The sequence below is a fragment of the Emys orbicularis genome, chromosome 4 (assembly GCF_028017835.1).
Source record: "Emys orbicularis isolate rEmyOrb1 chromosome 4, rEmyOrb1.hap1, whole genome shotgun sequence".
NCBI lineage: Eukaryota > Metazoa > Chordata > Testudines > Emydidae > Emys > Emys orbicularis.
In genome coordinates this window covers 124,062,426-124,082,993 of record NC_088686.1, presented here as the reverse complement: position 1 = coordinate 124,082,993, position 20,568 = coordinate 124,062,426, and the positions used below count along the sequence as shown (strand labels likewise).

At 50.5% G+C, this 20,568-nt stretch overlaps 1 protein-coding gene across 1 annotated transcript; it reads right to left on the bottom strand.

Annotated features, from left to right (window-relative positions):
• Nucleotides 1-269: 269 nt before the first annotated feature.
• On the bottom strand, nt 270-20,475 carry CPSF7 (cleavage and polyadenylation specific factor 7). Its single transcript, XM_065402741.1, has 9 exons — nt 20,374-20,475; nt 10,815-11,033; nt 9,711-9,814; nt 9,062-9,207; nt 6,759-7,164; nt 6,089-6,207; nt 5,840-6,008; nt 5,471-5,644; nt 270-2,435 (listed from the first exon to the last, which is right to left on the bottom strand). The coding sequence occupies exons 1-8, from the start codon at nt 20,425-20,427 to the stop codon at nt 5,476-5,478; spliced, it is 1,386 nt and encodes a 461-aa protein (XP_065258813.1). The 5' UTR covers nt 20,428-20,475; the 3' UTR covers nt 270-2,435; nt 5,471-5,475.
• Between the last annotated feature and the right edge of the window lie 93 nt (nt 20,476-20,568).

The window sequence follows — 20,568 nt, the reverse complement described above, 5'->3', positions numbered from 1 at the left end:
GCAGAGCAGGGGGCTGGGCTGGAGGTGTAGTTTAGAAGCATAGACTTGGCTGGGGGAGGGCGTAGCTGGCATAGTGTCCTAGGCAGCCTCCTATATGTCTGACCATTAAATGCTGGTGCTGGTTTTGAGGACTCAGTGCCTTGGAAAATCAGACCACAAGCAAGGCCAAGAACCCAGGAGTCCAGAATCCCAAACCCTAGATCCCCATTCACAGCACCAATACCACCACGGCCCCAGAGAGAGAATATTATTCAATGCAGGTTCCGTAAAACAGCTCACACCCCATTTATTATTTAAAATATTTTGTTACAAAAGGAAAAAAAAGAAAACATACAATGCAGTATAAAAGATTGACAACGTCATCAAGTTTATTACACAATTTCCAACCTATCAGAAAGAGACAAAAATCAAATCACCGAGAACTGGGGGAGGGGAATTGGGGCGTTGCTTTTTATTTTATTTTTTTTATCATCCCCCCTCCCACCACTATTCTGAAATAAACTAAAAATTTGTGTCATTACGTAAAAAAACAGAACACTCTCCTGTCAAAGGGTTTTCTGGTATTTTACACTTCTTTTTTAATGTCACCTCACTTTAAGTTTCCGTTTTTTTTTTTTTTCATTTTCTTTTTAAAAAGACATCCAGAGCTGGCCTTTGCTCACCGATCACAGTTCTTACGGAGGTGTCACTTAACTTCGCCAGCCTCCAGGCAGGCTGTGCACTCTCGTCCCCTGCCACCCTCTCTGATGTGTCCAACTGGAGACCCCTGCTGGGGGGATGGTGCCCAGGTTTTGCCCAGCTGTGTCCACAACTTGCCAGGAGGGCCACACTGAATGGCATGAAATGCAGCAGGTGGTTGCTGTCTTCAGTCTTATATAAAGGTGCAGGCTCTGGAGACTACAGGTCCCAGCATACAATGTGTTATAGCTTGAGCTAAGTGACTGGAGAACTGCATGCTGGGATGTGTAGTCTCCACAGGCTGCCGCTCAGATGGGCACAGTCATGCAACACATGCAGGCTGCTCTCTGGCCACCTGTACCCTACAGCATCCTTTGCTCGAGGGAACATGGCTCCTTCCACACCACCTATCCTACCAGCCTTCGAGAATCACCAGCTGAAGGCTGTGGTGGAAATAGTGGTTATGTTTCCCCCTGGCCCTTCAGGCATCGCACTGTTGGGCACAATCAGCCCCATGTGCTGGAACAGGCACCAAGACTCTTAGCTAGATGCAGACCAACTCTCAGCTGCCCCAAACCCTTTGCTCACCATCACGCACCATAGAGCAATAGCAAGCAGCGGTACTGTCTAAAGAAACCCCCCACGCAGCGCTCGACTGGGAGCTCCCATTCCTAGAGCGTTTATGAAGAGGCGGGAGTCCCCACCAGAGTTCTCAATCCCTGGAATCAATGCACCTCCCACCACACAAAAATGCTAAGCAGCTCGCCAGGTTATCAGTTGTTGGGCTCATCCAGCCAGCCCCCAGCCCACCCCATCTCCATCCACCGATATCACAACACTCAAGTCTCTCCCCATGCCGCTTCCTCTAAAACAAGGAAGGCAGCCTCTCTGGGAGGAGGCTGGCTCTGAAGAAACAGGTGGCTGGGGCTTGCGGTAGGGAAAAACGTGAACTGGAACGGTTATTGCATGAGATCAGCATGGAGAGCCAGAGGCGTTGAGTCCAGCCGAGAGGGGCCACCTCTGTTCCGGACAAGCCCCCTAGAGGAGCCAGGGCAGAATGCAGAGGACTCAGAGGCGCCTACAGGAACGGCAACTGGGAGCAGAAAGAGGTGATGGGAAGCAGCAGCCAGCCTGCTCTCCATGAGGCGGGGGAAGAGGAAATGCTGTTATCTAAGATGAGTATAATGGGCCAGACAAGCCAGGCCTGGAACTGGTTGGGAGAAGGGCTCGCACTCCTCAAGAGAGCACCCCCACACGGGACGAGAAGACAGTGCACCATGGGAGGACATGGATACTGGCCCCAGTGAGCCAAGCAGGCCAGGCGCCAGACACCACGCAGGGATATCTGCGCCCCCAGCTCCAACCCTCCCCAGCACACACGAGGGTGATGGATTCCCTTCCAGCTGTCCCCGGAAGGGCCACGGAGAGGAAGGAGCTCACAAGCTTCCATGGAAAAGCACCATTTCTCTTTGGGTCCAAGTATCCGTGGACTGGAGCACTCCCTGCTCACAGTGGCCCCGACGCTATCCCTCCCTAACTCGTCTTCCAGCATTTCCCCAGAAAGCAGCAGCAGCGAGTGTGGGTCCCGAGGCCACCGTGTGCCAGCTGGAGTCCCGCAGGCGACGTGGCTTTCCCTGGGTGCCTGGAAGGAGCTGGGGGCAGTGGGGAGGAGAGGGGTGGAGCGGCCTCCGTCCTTCAGTCCTGATCGAGGTGAGGAGATACAAGTCCATTAAAAACACTTACTGCCAACCAAACTCCTGGAAGGGACAGAACAAGACAACAGGTCACAGTCTCCCTGCTGCGCTGACCAGGCACTGAGTCGCCGCTGATGCCAACTGCTCAGCAAGGATCTGCCTGGGGCCCAGTCAGCCTCCCCCACTGGAGGCAAAGGCCCCCCCCACGGACCTGCCTTTTAACATTTGTCTTCCTGCAAGTTTGGTGCTGACAGGATCAAGGTGCAGGATCCACAGCCTTGGAGAGGGAAGTCCTCCACCCCCAGGGCAGGCTCCACCAGGTGAGGTGCCTTGTCCCTGCCCCAGTGGCCACCTCTAGGGGTGAGGCAGACACTCCATCTCCATGGCCCCATTCTGGCCTTGGCTGAACAGCTGGGAACGCCAAGGAGGACAATGCATGTCTAACAGAACGTGGGCTCTCCAGCGAGGACACTTGTGCACTAGGAACTGGACTGAGATCAGCCAAACCTGCACAGGTCAAATCGCCAGAAGGTCTTGGCCAACCCAGGCTGGATTGGAACTGGTGACCTAGAGGGGAGTTATTTCACCTGGAATATTTAATGACACCTAAAGTACATTCTCGGCTGATCCGGAATAAATCCTGCAAGCCACACAGGTTCTGCTGAGAGGGAACTTGCCCCAGGCAGTTCTCTACACCAAACAAGACCGGGTTACACTGGGCATTTCTACAGCGTCTTTCAGCCGAGGATCTGAGTGCTTCACAAGGGTAATGGGTAAGCCAGAAGTACATGGCAGGTAGGCAAATACTACTGAGAGAAGAAGAGAAGGGGGGGACTGAGGCACAGAAAAGGGAAGTAATTGGCCAAAGTTCACTGTCAATCAGTGGCAAAGAGAGCTGGGCTTCATTCCTAACTCCCCCTTTCTTTGATTTAACCACCAGGCCCCCATCATGCCTGGACAAAGCTCACACTGGAAACATTTTGTGGTGAGGGGATGAACGTTTAAAAGCATAAGGCAATCGTGGGTTTGAAACCCAGGGCTCCCCAAGAGACCAATGGTTTGATCTGGGTAAGAAACTCACAGCAGCTGGCCCAGTCGCAGTGGGGGGGCCTCTCGGTCTTACCCTGGTACAAATCAGTAGTGTGTCGGGTGTGGCAGTGCTCAGAGGTGAAGGCACTCCAGCAGTAGGCAGATCATTTAAGAGGCATCAGCCCATTTCTAAATAAAATCCTCAAAGCAGAACAAAAAACGCAGAGCACTCCCCCCGCAACAGACTAAGGACACCGCCATCCTATGTCTCACCCAGAGGCAGCCCAACCGGTGCACTGAGTCCTGCAGGGAGAACTTTCCCACACAGCAGGAACGGGACCAAAACACCATGGCCTCTCGGGAGGACACTGGGGGCTGGTCTGTAGTTCTAACGCCGCCCACCTCAGTACAGCTAGAGGTAGGGGAGGCAGCAGAAATTGTGGCATTAGCCCAGGATGGGGAGAGCTCCCATGGGATGTTATGTTTGCAGGGTTGATGCTATGTAATTTCTGAGTCAGCTTGTTCCTTAGTGGCAGCCTCTCTCAGAGGGGAGCAGGAGCAGCATATGGGTCACATTGCTGGGCTTTAGTCAAGACCTTCAAAGGCAAATCTAGTGGGTAACGGTTTTTAATTCTTTAGGACCAAGTGCTGTACAAAAGCCCCAACACAAAGCAGGAGAAGCTGTACATGTGGGTGACACAGGGGAAACTGTGCAGTGCCCCCCATTCCCCCCACCCACCAAGTGATTCTGAAATGTAGGAGTGACAAACCTGTTGTGGATTGAAAGGCGCACATGGCCTGAAGCTGGCAGCCCTGACCCATCAGCCCTAATTTAAAAGGTCGCATGGCCCTCTCCAGTAGAGCTATAATAGAACCAGAGACCTGTAGGGTTAGAAGGGACCGCAAGGGTCTAGTTCTAATCTAACCCCCTGCCAAGATGCAGGATTTGTTGTGTCTAAGCCATCCAAGACGGGTGGCTATCCAGCCTCTTTTTGAAAACCTCCAGTGAAGGAGCTTCCACAGCCTCCCTAGACACGTCTGTTCCACTGTCCTACTGTTCTTAGAATTAAGAAGCAGATTTAATCTAAATCTGCAGTGCCGTAGCTTGAAGCCATTGCCTCTTGTCCTGCCCTCTGTAGCAAGAGAGAACAACTTTTCTTCATCTTTTTTATGGCAGCCTTTCAAGTATTTGAAGACCACTATCATGTCCCCCAACTATTAGGCGTGGGGACATGCTATTGACACTTGCATCCTAAAAATCCAACAAGCTTTCGTACTCTGCCCAGCTACCACCACGTGGGCAAAGCCACTTCTCCCCAGCCAAGCCACCCACCAACAGCAGAGCTCACTGCCCCTTGGCTCTGAAGATGGTAAACAGGAAGTGAGAACACTGCAGGGTGCTGTAATCAGCCAATGAGGGACTCTGCCAGGCTAACCACAGAAGGGAATTCCATAGCTGGAGGATACCTGACCAAGGAAAGCCCCGTCCTCACACTGCCCGCACAGAACCTAGAAAGGAGGACAGAGCGCAAAGGGCAAGGAGCTCACTCTCTGCTGTTCGGTGTGGGCAGTGTAGGTTCACAGCCTGCTACAGATCAATCAAGTGAAGACACAGGAAGGAGAGGAATGGGGCTGGAAATGACTCTGCTGATGCATGTGAATGAGTAGCAGCACCAAGCTGGCTGCAGTTTCAATGGAAAACCACCAATGAGGGACTTCAGTGCTGGTTATTCAGCAGCCATCAGAGGAGATTAAGGGACATTCCCTTCTCTTCTCCCCTGGGGCTTTCCCTCTTGGAACACCCGCTGCGGGCAATGAAAGATCATTTGTTGCTTGAGATCCGGAGGGTGGCCACTGACTGTGTAGTTATGACACTAACTGGAGGGGCTGCCATGTTAGCCATGGAGAGTCAACTGCTAAAAGCCAGGGGAAATAGACTGCGTAACGTCCAGTCTGCACCCCCAGGAGGTTGCCACGTCCCTCTAAGGGAAGGAGTGCTCCATCGGCAGCAGGTAGATGGCCTCGCCGCACAAGGGAGATAGAAGGAGCAGGGCCTCGGGCCAGCTCACCTTTCTCAGTGGTGCCGGTCCCTTTCTCTGTCCCTGTCCCGATGTCTCTCATGCTCCCGGTTCCTTTCTTGGAAATAGTCCTCGTGCCGATCCTCATTATGGAGTGGGTCCCGGTGCCTCCTGCTGCTCTCGCGGGACCGACTGGGCGACCTCTCCCGAGACCGGTGTCTTTTTCTGAAAGACAAGACTAGGCGCTGAGTATCTCCCAAGCCGTGCTCCCCTCCAGATCTTCAGACAAAGAGGGGCTGCTGCCTCCGACTCAGGTCTCCCCAAAGGATAGTGAGCTGTGCCTGCCCCCCAAATCTCCACCAAAGGCCCAAGATGAGAGCAAGGAGTTCTCCCCTCCTACTCTGGTTGGCAAGGATTTACCTGGAGGAGCTGCTGCTGGCACCCATGCTATAGGACTTGGCTTCGATCCCATGAAGACAATCCTTGAGGGAGGAGATGAGGACGCGGCACCGCTCGTCGTTGGCTACGCGGGACTGTTTGATAACGGCGATGGCCGTGAGCAGGGTCTCTATGGCATCACTGTAATCCCCTGCAGGAGATGAGGAGAAGGGTGAGGAAAAGGACCGGGCAGGGGATGGAGGATGACGGGTGTCAGGGGGCCGCTGTTACCTGCGCTGGCTCCGGACACCGCTTTGGAAATGGCACTGCTGGAAATCGCTCGGTTCCTGTTCATGATCTCCTCGAACTCGGCTTCGCTCACCGGGGGAGGCAGTGGGCCCAGCTCTCGACTGCACAGAACAGAGCACGCGCCTGTCAGCCGGGCATGGGGAGAAAGCTCCCACCCCCGGGGACTGACCCGACAGGTGCTGAAGGTCAATACCCACCTGGCAGAGCTCCCCGGGGCACCAACTGGGGGCATCCCAGGCTCACTGCCCACCTGGCAGAGCTCCCCAAGGGCACCAACCAGGGGGCATCCCAGGCTCACTGCCCACGTGGCAGAGGTTCCCCGGGACACCCACCTGGCACCCCATAGCACACCTTTTGCCCTCTTGGGGCCCAGTAGGCCCAGATCTGGCTGACACACGGTTATGACAGTGCTGATGTCTCCTGCCCCCACGATCTCAGCTCGTCCTTTCCAAATCCAGCAGAGGCTGCAGCTCATAGACTCATAGACTTTAAGGTCAGACTCACCAGCCAGCACCCAGGAAAGAATTCTCTGTAGTAACTCAGATCCCACCCCATCTAACATCCCATCACAGATCATTGGGCATATTTACCTGCTAATAATCAAAGAGCAATTAATTGCCAAAATTAGGCTATCCCATCATACTGCTCTCACCTGCTGTGGTTATATGCTGCAGAAGTCTTGTAGGTGTCCGGCGGGGGGGCCAGTGCTGCATTTGGCGGGGGGAAGAAGGCAGGGTTGAGGTGCAGGGCGGGAGGGACTGCCCCTGGAGGTGGCACGGCCAGGTGTGGGGGCAGTCGAGGAGGAGGGGGCATTAGATGCTGGTAGTGGATTCCTGGCGGGGGAGGTGGCACTCCAAAGCTGGAGGAGAGAGGTGGCGGGGGAGGCATCGGGGGAGGGGGCAGGGCCATGAGGGGCATGGCGGCAGGGGGGCGGTTAAAGAAAGACAGCACGGAAGGGGGCTTCTCCACACGAGGGGGCGGCACAGCATTCTCCGTCGGCGTGGCTCGGCCATCCATCGAATCCCAGGAGTCCCGGGAGTGAGCCCTCGGCGGCACCCCTGTTAGCCAACAGAGAAGAGGAATGGCCTGTGAGCATGGGGGTGACTTCACCCATAGGAAAGCCACCTGAAGAGAGCCAGCTGGTGCGGCAGCCCCCACAAGCCTGGGGAGGGAGGAAGGAGGTGGGGGATGGAATGACCCAGTGACCGAGGGAGGGCTATATCGTCCCCTCGACCCTGCACCAGCCCCCATCACCTCCCCACCTCGAGATCGGGGCACCCGTCTCCCACGGCCACACGCCTGATTTCAGCGGAGCCTGAGGTGCCAAGAGAAAGATCCAGCCAGCCAAACGTAGCCTCCACTTCCACGGGCCTCAGCCAGGGCGTGATTGCTCTCCACCAAGACATCAGGAAAGCTTCCAAGGCAGTGCCCCGGTGGCGAACACAGGGGATGGAAGTTGCAAAGCAAACTGATTACCCGGGCAGAAGCCAAAAGCCCTGACAAATGGCAAGAGGCCGCAGCGGAGAGGCCACCGGGCACTGCGTGAGTCACAGCTTGCCTGTTTGTTGGTTAATACAGCTGGTTTGGGCCTGCACAGAGGCAGAGACTGAAATCCTGCCAATAAGTGACCCTGACCCAGAGAGCCTGAAATCCCCTAGGGGAGTGGATCTGGAAAGGGTTGATGGGATTATAAGGTGAACAAACTTAGAGGGACATAGCTTGGATCCAAAACTCCCATGGCTACCAAGTATTGGAGAGCAAGTAACCAGATGCTGACCATGAGGGAGTCTGAGGGGGTTAGATCTGCAGCAGACATGCAGATGTTGCTCATCTGCAGCCATGGGAACAAGCCAAGGGAGATTACTACTACAAGGAAACTCTAGCCCCTTTCAGCCCAGAATCAAAGGGCTGGAGACACACTGAGGCCTTGCCTGCCCTGGTGAGTGGTCCTGTAACAGCCACTGGTGCAAACCCCCTAGTGTCCATGGTAAACTGCTATAAGCTGGCCCGGTTTCATCCAGGTAGAAGCTCCATTAATGCCAGGTGTTGGTAAGCTCCATCTGGGTGAGCACAGCTACACCAATGGCTATAGCCAGGGCAATTCCCCAGTGCAGACAAAGCCACAGCCTCACAACAGCCCTGTGAGGTAAGGGACAGAACAGAGGAACCTCTCACCTGCCACTGAAATACAGCCACCTCCATGGCAGAAGGTGGCAGCGGTCTGACAGTGCAGAGCACTTCTTTTTGACAATTCAGGATGGGCAATGGAAAATTTGGTGTTCCACTGCAGTTGCCTAGGGCGCGTGAAGGCTGCAGGACAGTCACCCAGTTGGAATTTGTCCAGGGCACTGGGGGCAGTAATTCTCCTCTTACGAAACGTGCCATGGGATCGACAATGACCACAGGTGGCCAGTTTCGTCATGTGTGTCCCTGGAAAGATGGCACCTCCAGCTGCACAGCGCCCCCTAGCTGGGGCGGGGCTGGGACGCTGGGCTGGGCCATCAGACTGAGGAAAAAGGCCATTGTACAAGGCCCATGGTGAGGCCCCAGCTGGAGTACTGCGTCCAGTGTTGGGCACCTTACCTCCGCAGGGATGTACAAATTCTGGAGAAGGTCCAGAGAAGAGCTACTAATAGATATGGAGGGTCTTAGCTATGATGATAGGCTGAAGAGCTTAAGCCCATTCAGTTTGGAGAGGAGGAGGAGGAGGCTACGAGGGATCTTCGCAGTCTATAAGCACCTAAAATGGGATCATAAAGACTCGGGTCAGGATCTGGTCAGACTCGGCAGCAACAGGAAAAACACGCAGAGACTCCTGGGAATTCAGCCCCCACCCCAGGGTTTTGGTGGGATCAGGCTGCTGAAGCTCTGCTCAGGATCTCTAGGGCCCAATGGGAGTCTCCCCTTCCTCATGCACCCTGCGCCCTGCCCTGGCGGCGGGCCTGTCCCACTTACGTTTCCGAGCCTGTGCCTCGAACTGCGACAGGTTCTGCCGGGTGGCCAGTCTCACCTCCACCTTATCCCCATTGAGGATCTTGCCGGGCAGCAGCTCCAGGAGCTTGTGGACTGAGTTCTCGGAGGCAACTACCACCTCTGCATACCTGGGGGGAGCCAGAGACAAGCAGATGATGGCAGGCCAGTACCCCATCACATCGAGGGACCAAGCCCACCCTCCTCCCCGACCACAATCTGTGGGGACAACCCAACGAGCAACCATGGGTGCTTCAATCTACACCTCTCCCCATGGCCCAGGCAGCATAGAGAGCAGCAATCGTCACCTCTCACTATGGACATCTGTCTGCAGCTGAACCCAGCCCACCACCGCAGGGTAACCGGCATTCCTACGTGCCTCCCATCAGCTCCTCACCACCTCTTCACTACCTCGTTCTCTGTGCTTTGGCACACTAGCTCCATTCACACAAGCAACTTTCAAGCCTCCACACAGCTCCACAAGAAGGCCTGCTGACACCTTGCCCACTGGGAACAGGCCGGACAATCATGGTGACAAACCCATAGGAGAAAAGGTCCAGGGTCTCCCCCAACAGTGTTCACTCTTTGGACTGGCCCAGTGCCAGAAGGCCTTGGGTCCCTCCAGAGCTCTCACCCTTTGGATTGGCCATTGGCTCGGTTCTCCGCGAATTTCAGCTCCACCACATCGTAGACCCCCACTGAGCGAATAATCTGGATCAGCTGCTGGTCAGTTGTCCACTGATTGAGAACAGGTGGAAGAGGACAGCGTTAGCAGCTGAGGCCCTATGGCAGGATCTCTGGGCCACACACCCTTGTTCCAGGACTAGCATTATCGATCATTCACCACCACCAAGGCCCGCCCTGCTCAATCTCCCCCTAGGATCTTTAGCGTAGGCTCCAGTTTCTGATGCCACAAATGCTTTCAACGGGAAGACGATACAGCCCAACCTAGTAACCCTCTGTCTGGGAGACACCAATCCCCAGGGAGACAGTTGTAAATGACAGTCGTAAGATCTGGGAAAAGGCACCCTGGAGAGCTGTGGTGATTGAAGGGCTCTGTCTACAGAGTTTGAGCAGTAGGGTAAGATTCCCCCACGTGCCACTCCACCAACAGACCTGGAGCAAGAAGGATCACAGGGGTTGTGGGGCCAGAGCTCAGTCTCCAGGTCCCATTCAGTCCTTGGCTTCTCTTAGGGACTACCAACAAAGGGGACAATTAGTCCCAACTGAGTCAGTGGCTTGTGTGGTGGGGACATCTGTTCTTCAGAGAGCCACCACCTCATGTCATATATGCCAGCCCACAGCCACAAGAGCACATAAGCTGGCCCAGAGCCATCACCCTCCCACTGCACTAGCTCTGAAGTGTTAAAGGCTCCATATCCCAGTCCTATGCAGACCGCACCATGAGATCACCATTGGCCACAGGTGGTCCAGGTCTCTGTTTTACCACACCTCACTAACTGTTTGATAGCACAGCCCTTGCAAGCCCAGGATGGGGCACTGGTTCAGTATTGACACAAAGGGAAGAGAGCCCCCTATACCACACCCCTTTCTACAGAACATGGGTTTCCTTAGAAGATCCCCATCCACGTACAGACCAAGCTTGATTTCACTTCACTTGACAGCAACGATTGCAGCCCAGACTGCAAGCACTGAAGACACCGCATCTGTCCCCAGTAAGTGGAGGACAGTCATACTAGGCCATGTGCTTCCAGCAGGCATCAGTGACCTGACTCACCCAGGAGAAGCTGCCCACATACACGGCAGCCCGTTTGTTACGCAGGCCGCTGTAGGTGTACAAGATGGCAGGCGATTTGCTGTTTGGCTTGGGGGACTGCTCCTGGTGGATCTCGGTCAGTGCCTCCGAGCTGCTGGTGCGGCTTTCGGGTGGCTGCGAGCTTGCTGCTAGCACGTCGTCGTACAGATCCATCTGGTCAGCATTACTGAATTCGGAGTCCTAGGACACACAAGAGATCAGTGAGCATTTCTGTGACAAGCCCATGGGGCCAGTTTACCAGCTGGGCAACAATCAATCACTAGCCAGTCACGTCAAGGGAGAGGCTCCAGCAGGCCAGAGGTTTGCCCTGCCCAGTGCTTCTGATCTGCTGGTAAACAGCCCGTGCACCCAAGAGATTAAACACCAAGCACAAAACAATCCTGAGGAGGAATCATTCTCTCCTGCCCAGACTGAGTTTCTCTAGAACTCCCACTCTCAGAAGCCAAAGGGAAGGAATGCTACTGGGCTGAGAAGTACCATGTAACAGGGACACTCCTGGTTCTTCAGCCTCTCTGTGTCTTCCACATCCTAAATCTGAATTATTACCTTGGGTATAACATTTTTCCTGCCTGATTCAGACTGTAAGTGGCTTGGGCAAGGAATCGTTTCTCTACATGCCTGCAAAACTCCTGCCATAAATTTCAGACAACAAAGGAGTTCAATGACAGAGAAGATTTTTCTCATTGCCACCAACTCTCCCTGAGAACCTCAAATCCAGATTGGTTCTCACTAGCCCCACCTCCTCTGCCGTGGAACAGAGACCACGATTCTCCCAACGCAGGAGGCACAGTGGAACGTGGCTCACTCTTCTGTAGCTGTGTGGGCTCTGCAGCCTCTTGGGAGTAGCGTGTGTCAGTGTGCAGATGTGACTCATTCGGCTCACAAAAAGGACAACGGCTTAGGACAGGAAGTGAAGAACAGTGCATCCAAATGAAACTATGGGGAGAACTTCCAAACGAAGAATGGAATCTGGCTAGGGCTCCTCTTCTGATCACGAGTGGCCAGGACCTCTGTTTTACATCTGATCCCAGAGGCACAGCACCCCCGGGCATACTTTTGGGGCACTGATTCAGCACTCAGAGGAAAGAGCACTGCCTACTGCAGCATCTGGGCTTTCCTCTGCGATCTCCTGGCCAGGCTTAACTTAGGAGACCTGAACCCAAGGTGGCATGAGGCTTTTGAGGAAGCATTCAAGTGGGGGGCAATTTCCTCCTACCTCTCTTATTAGACCATAAAGCATTAGAGCCCTTAGCTTATCATTTTATCCCAGTTACTGTTACAACAAATGCTATGGTCCTTTCAAAACTCTTATAAAGCTGTTTGCTTTATTGACACCCTGCAGCAGCAAGTGCCACAGGTGAATTATGCATTAGCAGCCATTTCATATGCTTGAAGTTAATTATCTTAATTCATCAAGTGCACACTTGTTCTTGTACTGAGACAATATAAGGAGGAGTGTAAATCCAGGATAGGCCAGAGGCATGAGATCAGGAGGACAATTCCTTCGAGAAAGAGAGCCATTTTAAAGCTATTACACACATCTAAGGGCCTGCTCCTGCTCCCAATGAAATCAAGGATAAAACGGCCAATGAGTTCAGTTGGGCGGGATCTGACTTGATGCATCATTTCCATGCTACAGTTCCTGGAAGTCCAGAAAAGTACATGCCTTAGTCCAGGGGATGAAATAGTTCACCCCTAGTGCCTGGACCAGTCCATCTCTCCAGGGAGGGGTGACCATCCTCCTGCCTTGGAACACTAACCCCACATTCCTATAAAAGTCTCCACAGGGGGACCTTTCTGGATACTTGGTCTAAAACTGCCCTCTTTCAATCTCCTTCCATTCGTCCTAGCTAGACCTTCTACCACTGAGTAAGTCATCTTCAGATCCATGGCTCCTTGCAAACGGTTCTGCCTCCCCATAGTCATCGCTTAGCCAAAACACAAATATTTTTTACAAGTCACAAGTCAATCTCCCCAGCTCCCGGGCATTTCTCCTGCCCTTTTCTGAACCCCTCCTCCCCCAATATATTGCCACCTTTTCGATAACAAAGTGCCCAGAACTGAATTTTGTAGCTGGCATCCCACCACTGAAGGTGTACAGAGATTGCCTCCCTGCTTTGTAATGGGCTGTGTCTGTAAATGCAGTGCTGCAACCGCTGCTGGAATACTGTGTCCAGTTCTGGTGCCCACAGTTCAAGAAGGATGTTGATAAATTGGAGATGCTTCAGAGAACAGCCACAAGAATGATTAAAGGATTAGAAAACATGCCTTACAGTGACAGACACAAGGAGCTCAATCTGTTTAGCTTAGCAAAGAGAAGGTTAAGGGATGACTTGATCAGAGTCTATAAGTATCTACATCAGGAATGATGACTGGCAAGTAATCGAGATTCAGCCCTAGAAAGGGCTTTGACTGCAATCCACAGCTTGGATCATGAGTACTCCCACTATTAACCAGCAACAGAGGGTCCTGTGGCACCTTTAAGACTAACAGAAGTATTGGGAGCATAAGCCATTACTTGCATCTGAAGAAGTGAGGTTCTTACCCACGAAAGCTTATGCTCCCAATACTTCTGTTAGTCTTAAAGGTGCCACAGGACCCTCTGTTGCTTTTTACAGATTCAGACTAACACGGCTACCCCTCTGATACTATTAACCAGGTAATCTTGGGTCACGCAATGAGAATGCTGATACATTGCTGCCGCAAACTGGTCTGGCAAGCTCCACATTTGATAAGACGAGTATTGACATGAGGAACAAATATTTAATAATGGGCTCTTCAGTCTAGCAGAGAAAGGCAGAACATGATCCACTGGCTGAAAGCTGAATCTAGATAAACTCAGACTAGAAATAAGCCCTAGATTTTTAATAGAGTAATTAACCATTGGAACAATTTACCAAGGGTTGTGGTGGATTCTCCATCACTGAAGATTTTAAAATCAAGATTGGATGTTTTCCTGAAAGATCAGCTCTAGGAATTATTTTGGAGAAGTTCTCTGACCTGTGTTGAACCTCTGGTCAGACTAGATCATCACAATGGTCCTTTCTGGCCTTCGAATCTCTGAATCAATATCCAGAATCCCACATTTGCTACAATTCCTCAGTTGTGGAATCCACCACAGAACGCGCTTTCTCCCCCATGACACAGAAATCCCCTTCCTTTGCATTTATCCGTGTCCAGCTGCCCTTTTACACTGCCTGTGTCTTTCCATCCTAGTCAAACGCCTGCCCTCCAACCAGTCAATCATTAGCATACTTTGTAAAGCGTGGACTCAAGTCCCTTTTCTTTTTGGCTACTGTTGTGATAACAGGAGGAGGATTGCAGCTAGCATCCCAAAGCAGAGCCTATCTTCTAAAACCAGCCTCTTCCTTTCTTTATCTTTCAGTCACATAGGGGGAGGTATTCATAGGTACAAATGATGTTAGGTGCCTAACATTGGCAGTCAATGGGAATTAGATGCCCCCTTTGAAAACCTCCCCAATGAGTTTCTGCCTACAAATGTGTTGCTTTTTTCTATTAACCACCACCCCCCAGTTAATTTAATTTAACCAGGTGCTACTGTGTGCCATACAAACCCCAGTTAATGGAATGCTAAGGTGGCCTGGTTGTGCTGTCAACATCTGCCAGGAGACCAGAGCCAGGCCAAACTTGGTATTTCTAAGGTAAAAAGCAATCAGAAAACCCTGACCTTTATAAAGGCACACCAAAGAGCAGGGGCTCAATGAAAGAAAACACCTCTGCAGATCAGACATCCTAAGGTCATCTCTGTGCCACTGCTCATGCCCCTCACAACCTGGGAGTTTAAAAGACTATACTGAAAATGTACCAGACACATATGGACTTTGGAGAACAGTAAGTGTGAAGTCGATTTCCTGGGGAATCCCTAGGGAGAAGTTAATGCAAATTCCCCACCTCCAGTTATGAAGCTCCACCCTGAACAGATTTCAGAGTGGTAGCTGTGCTAGTCTGTATCAGCAAAAACAACGAGGAGTCCTTGTGGCACCTTAGAGACTAACAAATTTATTTGGGCATAAGCGTTCGCGGACTAAAACCCACTTCATCAGCTGCACGGCGTGGAAAATACAGTAGCAGGTATATATACACAGTACATGAAAAGATGGGAATTCTAAGGTGCCACAAGGACTCCTCGTTGTTTTTACCCTGAACAGAGGGTCAATGTCTGCTGATTACCCATTACAGCAGGCCAAGATCAAAGGGCCGAGCTGTATAAAGAAACAGCTGATCTGCCCAGATGGGAGTTCTGGATCTAAGACAGATGAACTTGTAACCAGGGGGAAAACCCAGTTCTGGGTTTTGAAGGACTAAAATCTATCAGAGCCCTGGGCGGGAGTTGGGGGTCTGATAAGCTTCTGAGCAGTCATGTAAGGTTTTCTTATTGTTTTAATAGGTTTTTTCTGTAGTACCCTTTAAGAATAAATGTAGGAGCTGCATGGTAACTTATAACTGCTGGCAATACACTGGCCATAGCTCTTTGGAGAGACAGCAGAGCACAGGTGCTGTTCTTCTTAGGCAGTCTGGCTTGCTGGGGATATCCCAGTTTCAAGGCTGGGCGCTCTGCAATTAAACTGGGTGCCCCACAAAGGGGAAATACAGATGCAGTTGCCCTGACCCTGTGCCATGTGTCTCTAAGGTTGCAGCAAAGAGCAGTAAGATACACTGCATTCCGTACAAAAGGAAGTACCAAGATTGCAAGGTTAGACAATGTGAAGTTGGGAAATGCCCGTTAAGGTTCTACAGAAAAGCTATGACAGGCCGTTGAACTCTCCTTCATTCCCATAACTGCCTCCCTGTCCTGTTCATCCCTAACACCATACTTCAGCCAGCAATAGCCACCTGTTTCCAGCAGATATTTTAAGAGAGGGAAATAGAAGAAACTGGACTGTGCTGCATTGTACAAAGACCTTTCAAGATATACAGGGGCTAAGGCAAGGGCTACACAGCCACACTATGCTTGAGATTTTCAAAGCAGGCCAGAGGCTAACATATTAATCAATCATGTTTATTATCGTAGTGCCAGGGCCAAACAAGAGGGGGGCCCCATTGTGCTAGGGGCTATACACACTATACTAAATAGTCCCTTCCTTGAACAGTATACTGTTTAAATAAACCAGACAGACACAGTGTGAGGGAAAGGGAGTAGAACACACAAGCAGAGTGAACTATGTGATGGCAGCAAATGTCATGTTAATGCAGCAATTTTGGGGGGTGGGCAGCTGGGTTTATTTCGGAGGTGATCAGCTAAATGGAAAGAAAGGGGAAAGAGGTGAGGGGGGCAAAGGCAAAGAGGGATGGGGTAGGTGTGGACTGAGTGAAGCTGAAGTGAAGAGTCAATGAGGGAAGGGAGGATTGGAGCAAACAGACAATCTGCACAGAGCAGAGAAAGTCCAGTCAAAATGTAGGAAGTTGTCTGAATGCCCAGAGATCCCTGCTTTGGCTGCTTCTGCTCCTACCAGCCAGAGCTACATCTTCCATTAAAGTCAACCTGTGTGGCTGAATCCCATATGCTGCTTTAACAATCTCAGCCTACACTCTTTAATGTGAAGGTAAGGGAGTTGTGCATGCACATATGTGCAGTCTGGCACTTCATGAGCTTGGGAAGAGGGGGTGGCAGGGACACACAGCATGCAACTTTCAAAGGGTCACAGCTACATGAAACCAACTCCAATTTTCACAAGCCCTTCTCAAAAGCAAGGGCTATTTCCAAGCCAAATTTACATTTTCTGCCCCCAGCTATTTCAGTTGCAGAAGTGATTAAAAAGGTTACATGAATTTTAACAGGGAAAATATTTTTGTACTCATTCTCAAAAACTGCTCAGCTGTTTCTGTTTAAACTCCTTCTCCACCCCCCAAAAAAGTCACCTTTGCACACAGACCAAGCCTGAAAGGTGAGTTTCAGAAAGTTACAAGTGCATAAAAATAGGGGGTTGGAATGGAAACCATTCTGCAGCCTTAAATATGCCATTTGCTGCTGCTCCAGGTATAAATTATCAAAGATCTTCCCAAGGTTTGTTCACTTTTCCATCTTGTCTCACCCCAATATTGTCTTTGCCATGAAGAGAACTGGCTTTTCAGGGCCTTTCCCCACATTGCCATGTGCTGGCTGTAAAAGGCTGCCTCATTCACTAGGACAAAGAGAGCACTTCACAGCCCATCCCCACCTGGGATGTATGGCAACAATGTTCTGCAGCTAAGATCTCCCTGCTGCAACTCAAATCCGCAAACATGTCTTGAGTCCTTGACTAGTGGTATATTGATTAAGCGGTGCATTTTTAGATTTAATTACAATCTTGTGCTCTGAAATTATTTTGTGAACAAATAGCTGCAGTAGAATTTTTACTTTGCCACAGGATGTAACACTTATCACAGGAATCAGGAGTAGGGGTGTCTTGTCACAGAATTGAGATCCAACATGCAGCAGGATACAGAAGCCCCAACTCACTAGCCACTATTAGGGCTTGTCTACACTTACATTTTTTAGTGCTCTAACTTGCTGGCTCGGGGGGGGGGGGGGGTGAAAAATCACCCTGAGTGCAGCACGTTTAAGCGCTTTAAAGCGCTAGTTTGGACAGCGCCCCCAGAGCTCGGAGCTATTCCCCTCATGGAGGTGGATTACCAGGAGCTATAGCTCAGTGGTTTGAGCACTGGCCTGCTAAACCCAGGGTTGTGAGTTCAATCCTTGGGGGGGCCATTTAGGGATCTGGAGCAAAAATCTGACAGGGACAGTACTTGGTCCTGCTGTGAAGGCAGGGGACTGGACTCGATGACCTTTCAAGGTCCCTTCCAGTCCTACACTTCTAGGAGCTCTCCCACTGTTCACGCGTAACCACACTCACACTTCAAAGCGCTCCCGCAGCACTCTGAAGTTTCTAGTGTAGACGTAGCCTTAGAGAGACAAGGTGAATGAGGTAATGTCTTTTATTGGATCAACTTCTGGTGGCGAACACTTGTCTCTTTCACCAACAGAAGTTAGTCCAATAAAAGACATTATCTCACCCACCTTGTCTCTCAAGATCTGTGGACCAACGCTACAACACTGCAAACTACCCACAATCACGCCATAGCCTCTTTCTCTTAGCACTGTTGCTTTCTAGGTTTCTTCCTCCCATTGAAAATGAAATTCCATGGCCTTGGTTATGCAGGTTAGACTAGATGGATCACAATGATCACTTCTAGACTTAAAAACTACATCTATTCGTGTGTGTTGGAGAGGTTTTATCAGTGAATATTTTCATCATGCTGTTTACTTCCAGAGAACTTCTTAAGATGTTGAGTAAAACCATGTCCAATACAGACTTTTTTCTGCATCCAGTAAACATCTTCCTCCCAACTCAATACATTGCCTTTTATTACCATTCTTGGTTTCTGCTTTTCCAGGCACTTCTGAAGCCACGAGAAAATACTCACAGCCAACCCAACCTGGATAATTACTGTGGCGCAATAAGTGCTTTAAAATCAAAATAACAGAAAGCCATCAAATGAGAGGGGCTTGATTGTTTTTCTTCATAATTCCATGATGTTTACGCTGCTCATATCTCTGCTATCCTCCAAGATATGTACAGACTTTTATTTTAATTAGGAACTGATAGACCTTCCAAACAGTAATTGCCAGGGTCTTTCTCCCTTTTCTGAAGATCGGTAGCACATTTATTTTTCTCCAATCTCCTCCCCCAGGACTTTTCAAAATAATGGCCAATGACTCAAGAAATCTGTTAGTCATTTTCTATTACCCTAGAATGCCTGTAATCCTGATACACTAATTTGCATATGTTCATATTTTCCAAGTTCTCTCATACCTACTCTCTTTATCATACTGCCCAACTGTCCAAAGTTACTTTCTGGATTTTGCTTGTTAAAGGTTAATTGCAAGGAAACTAAATTAAGCATATTTCTGTGCTGAACTGTTTCAATGGCCACATCCCAGAACATAATTCTGACCTATCATTATAGCATGGGATCCAGTGAGACTTGGATAACCATGCTGTACTCTAGGATGCTTTCAGTCAATCAGAAAGTCCTAAAAGGATTCCAAACAAGGGGAAATGTTTATTTTAAAGTTAAAACTGCTTTCTGTGGGGGATGAAGCCTGGCTATTGGGGATCATACAGCACAGAAATACCATAATTTTTATGCAGTTCTTTTAAAAGGTAAGATTTCAAAAAGGCATTCAAGACCTCATTTAGACCATTTAGAACCATCCTCAATTTCATCCTCATTTAATGCATCTACTTCCAATCAAGCACTACTATTTCTCCCAGGATAGCTGTAAAAGCCTCTCACATTTCCCTTATGGTTAACATTCTTTTTTTGCCACTGTTAACTTTTCCCTCAAGGCTTAACTTCTGGTATAGTCTCATTTGGTAACCTCCCACCTTTTCAGAACAGGGGTTTATTGCCTTCAAATTTCTGTTCAACCTCTCATGAGGCCACACTGGCAGTCTCTTGGTTCTTTGCATTTTGCTCCTGGAAAGTAATCTAGATTGATTGCAGTTTCCTAAGAATCTCTAACCTTCTTCCATGATCTCAGACTTAGCACTTCCATAGCATTTTCATCTCCAAGGAGCTGAACTTTCTTCCATTATACCCACCTGTCCAGATTTCTTAACTCTCCAAAATTTGCTCCTCTGAAATCTAATACATTTGGACCACTGCATTCACGTTCCTTACTACACTGAATTCAAGTAGTTCCCAAGCTTCCTTATTACTCACACATTCTCAATAATTTTCTCCTTGTAAATCTGGGATAGATTTTCAGTTCCTGGTATCATCAGGGTGATTTCTTTGTAATTTAGGCACCTCTCTGATTATACCCAGTTATTCAGGCAGATAAAATTCCTTAAGAGCTCAGCATCCTGAAGTCCTGAGTACCCTAAATCGGGTTGTGTTCATGTGCCTACAGTCCCAGAGAGATCTCTAGTAGTTGCCCCATCTAGCTCTCTTCTGGTTTCGTTTCCTGTCTCTTACCCTCATGTTTTGCAGAAGAGGATGGCTAAGTTCCCAATCTATTGTATCCACCACTGCCCTCTTCTCCAACAACACAGATCTCCCTGGCTTAAGGGATGCTTCAGTCCAATAGGTACTGCCCACTTCTTTCTCCCTATTGCCCACAGATTGTAACCAGACAAGCACTAGCTCCAGCTAAAAAAAACGTCCCAGCAGATTCCAGTCATCACCCAGATAATGCCTTAACAACACTGCCACTCTTTGCAGGCTTCTCAAGATCTGTGGGGATTTTCAGAGCCACCCTTCAGCACCATAATGCTCCTTTGCTGGCACACAAGCCCCATCACGTGCCTTTACCAGACGAGTAGGAACCAGACCCACCTATGGTCCCTTGCAGCCTACTTCACAGCCTCCGAGTCTCAGGAGTTTAATATCCTCCGCAAGGGGGGCCCAACCTTCTCCAAACAGCCCCCCAAACTCCATGAGGCTTCCCAGCAACTCTCTGCAAATCCCCCCCCCCCAGCCGTGGATAGGGGTGGGGCTTTCACTCGCCGCTCACCTGGTTGAACTCTTCGTCGGCGTAGATATCGATCAGATCCACCCCCTCGGACATATTTCCAGCCGCGGCGGGAGCCAGAGCCCGGGGGCACAGGAAGGAAGCAGGTGCGGTGCACTGCGGGGAGAGGCGGCTCAGTAACACGGGCCGGCCATGTGCGCCCGGCCTGAATCTACCCCCCCTCCCCGGACCTACCCA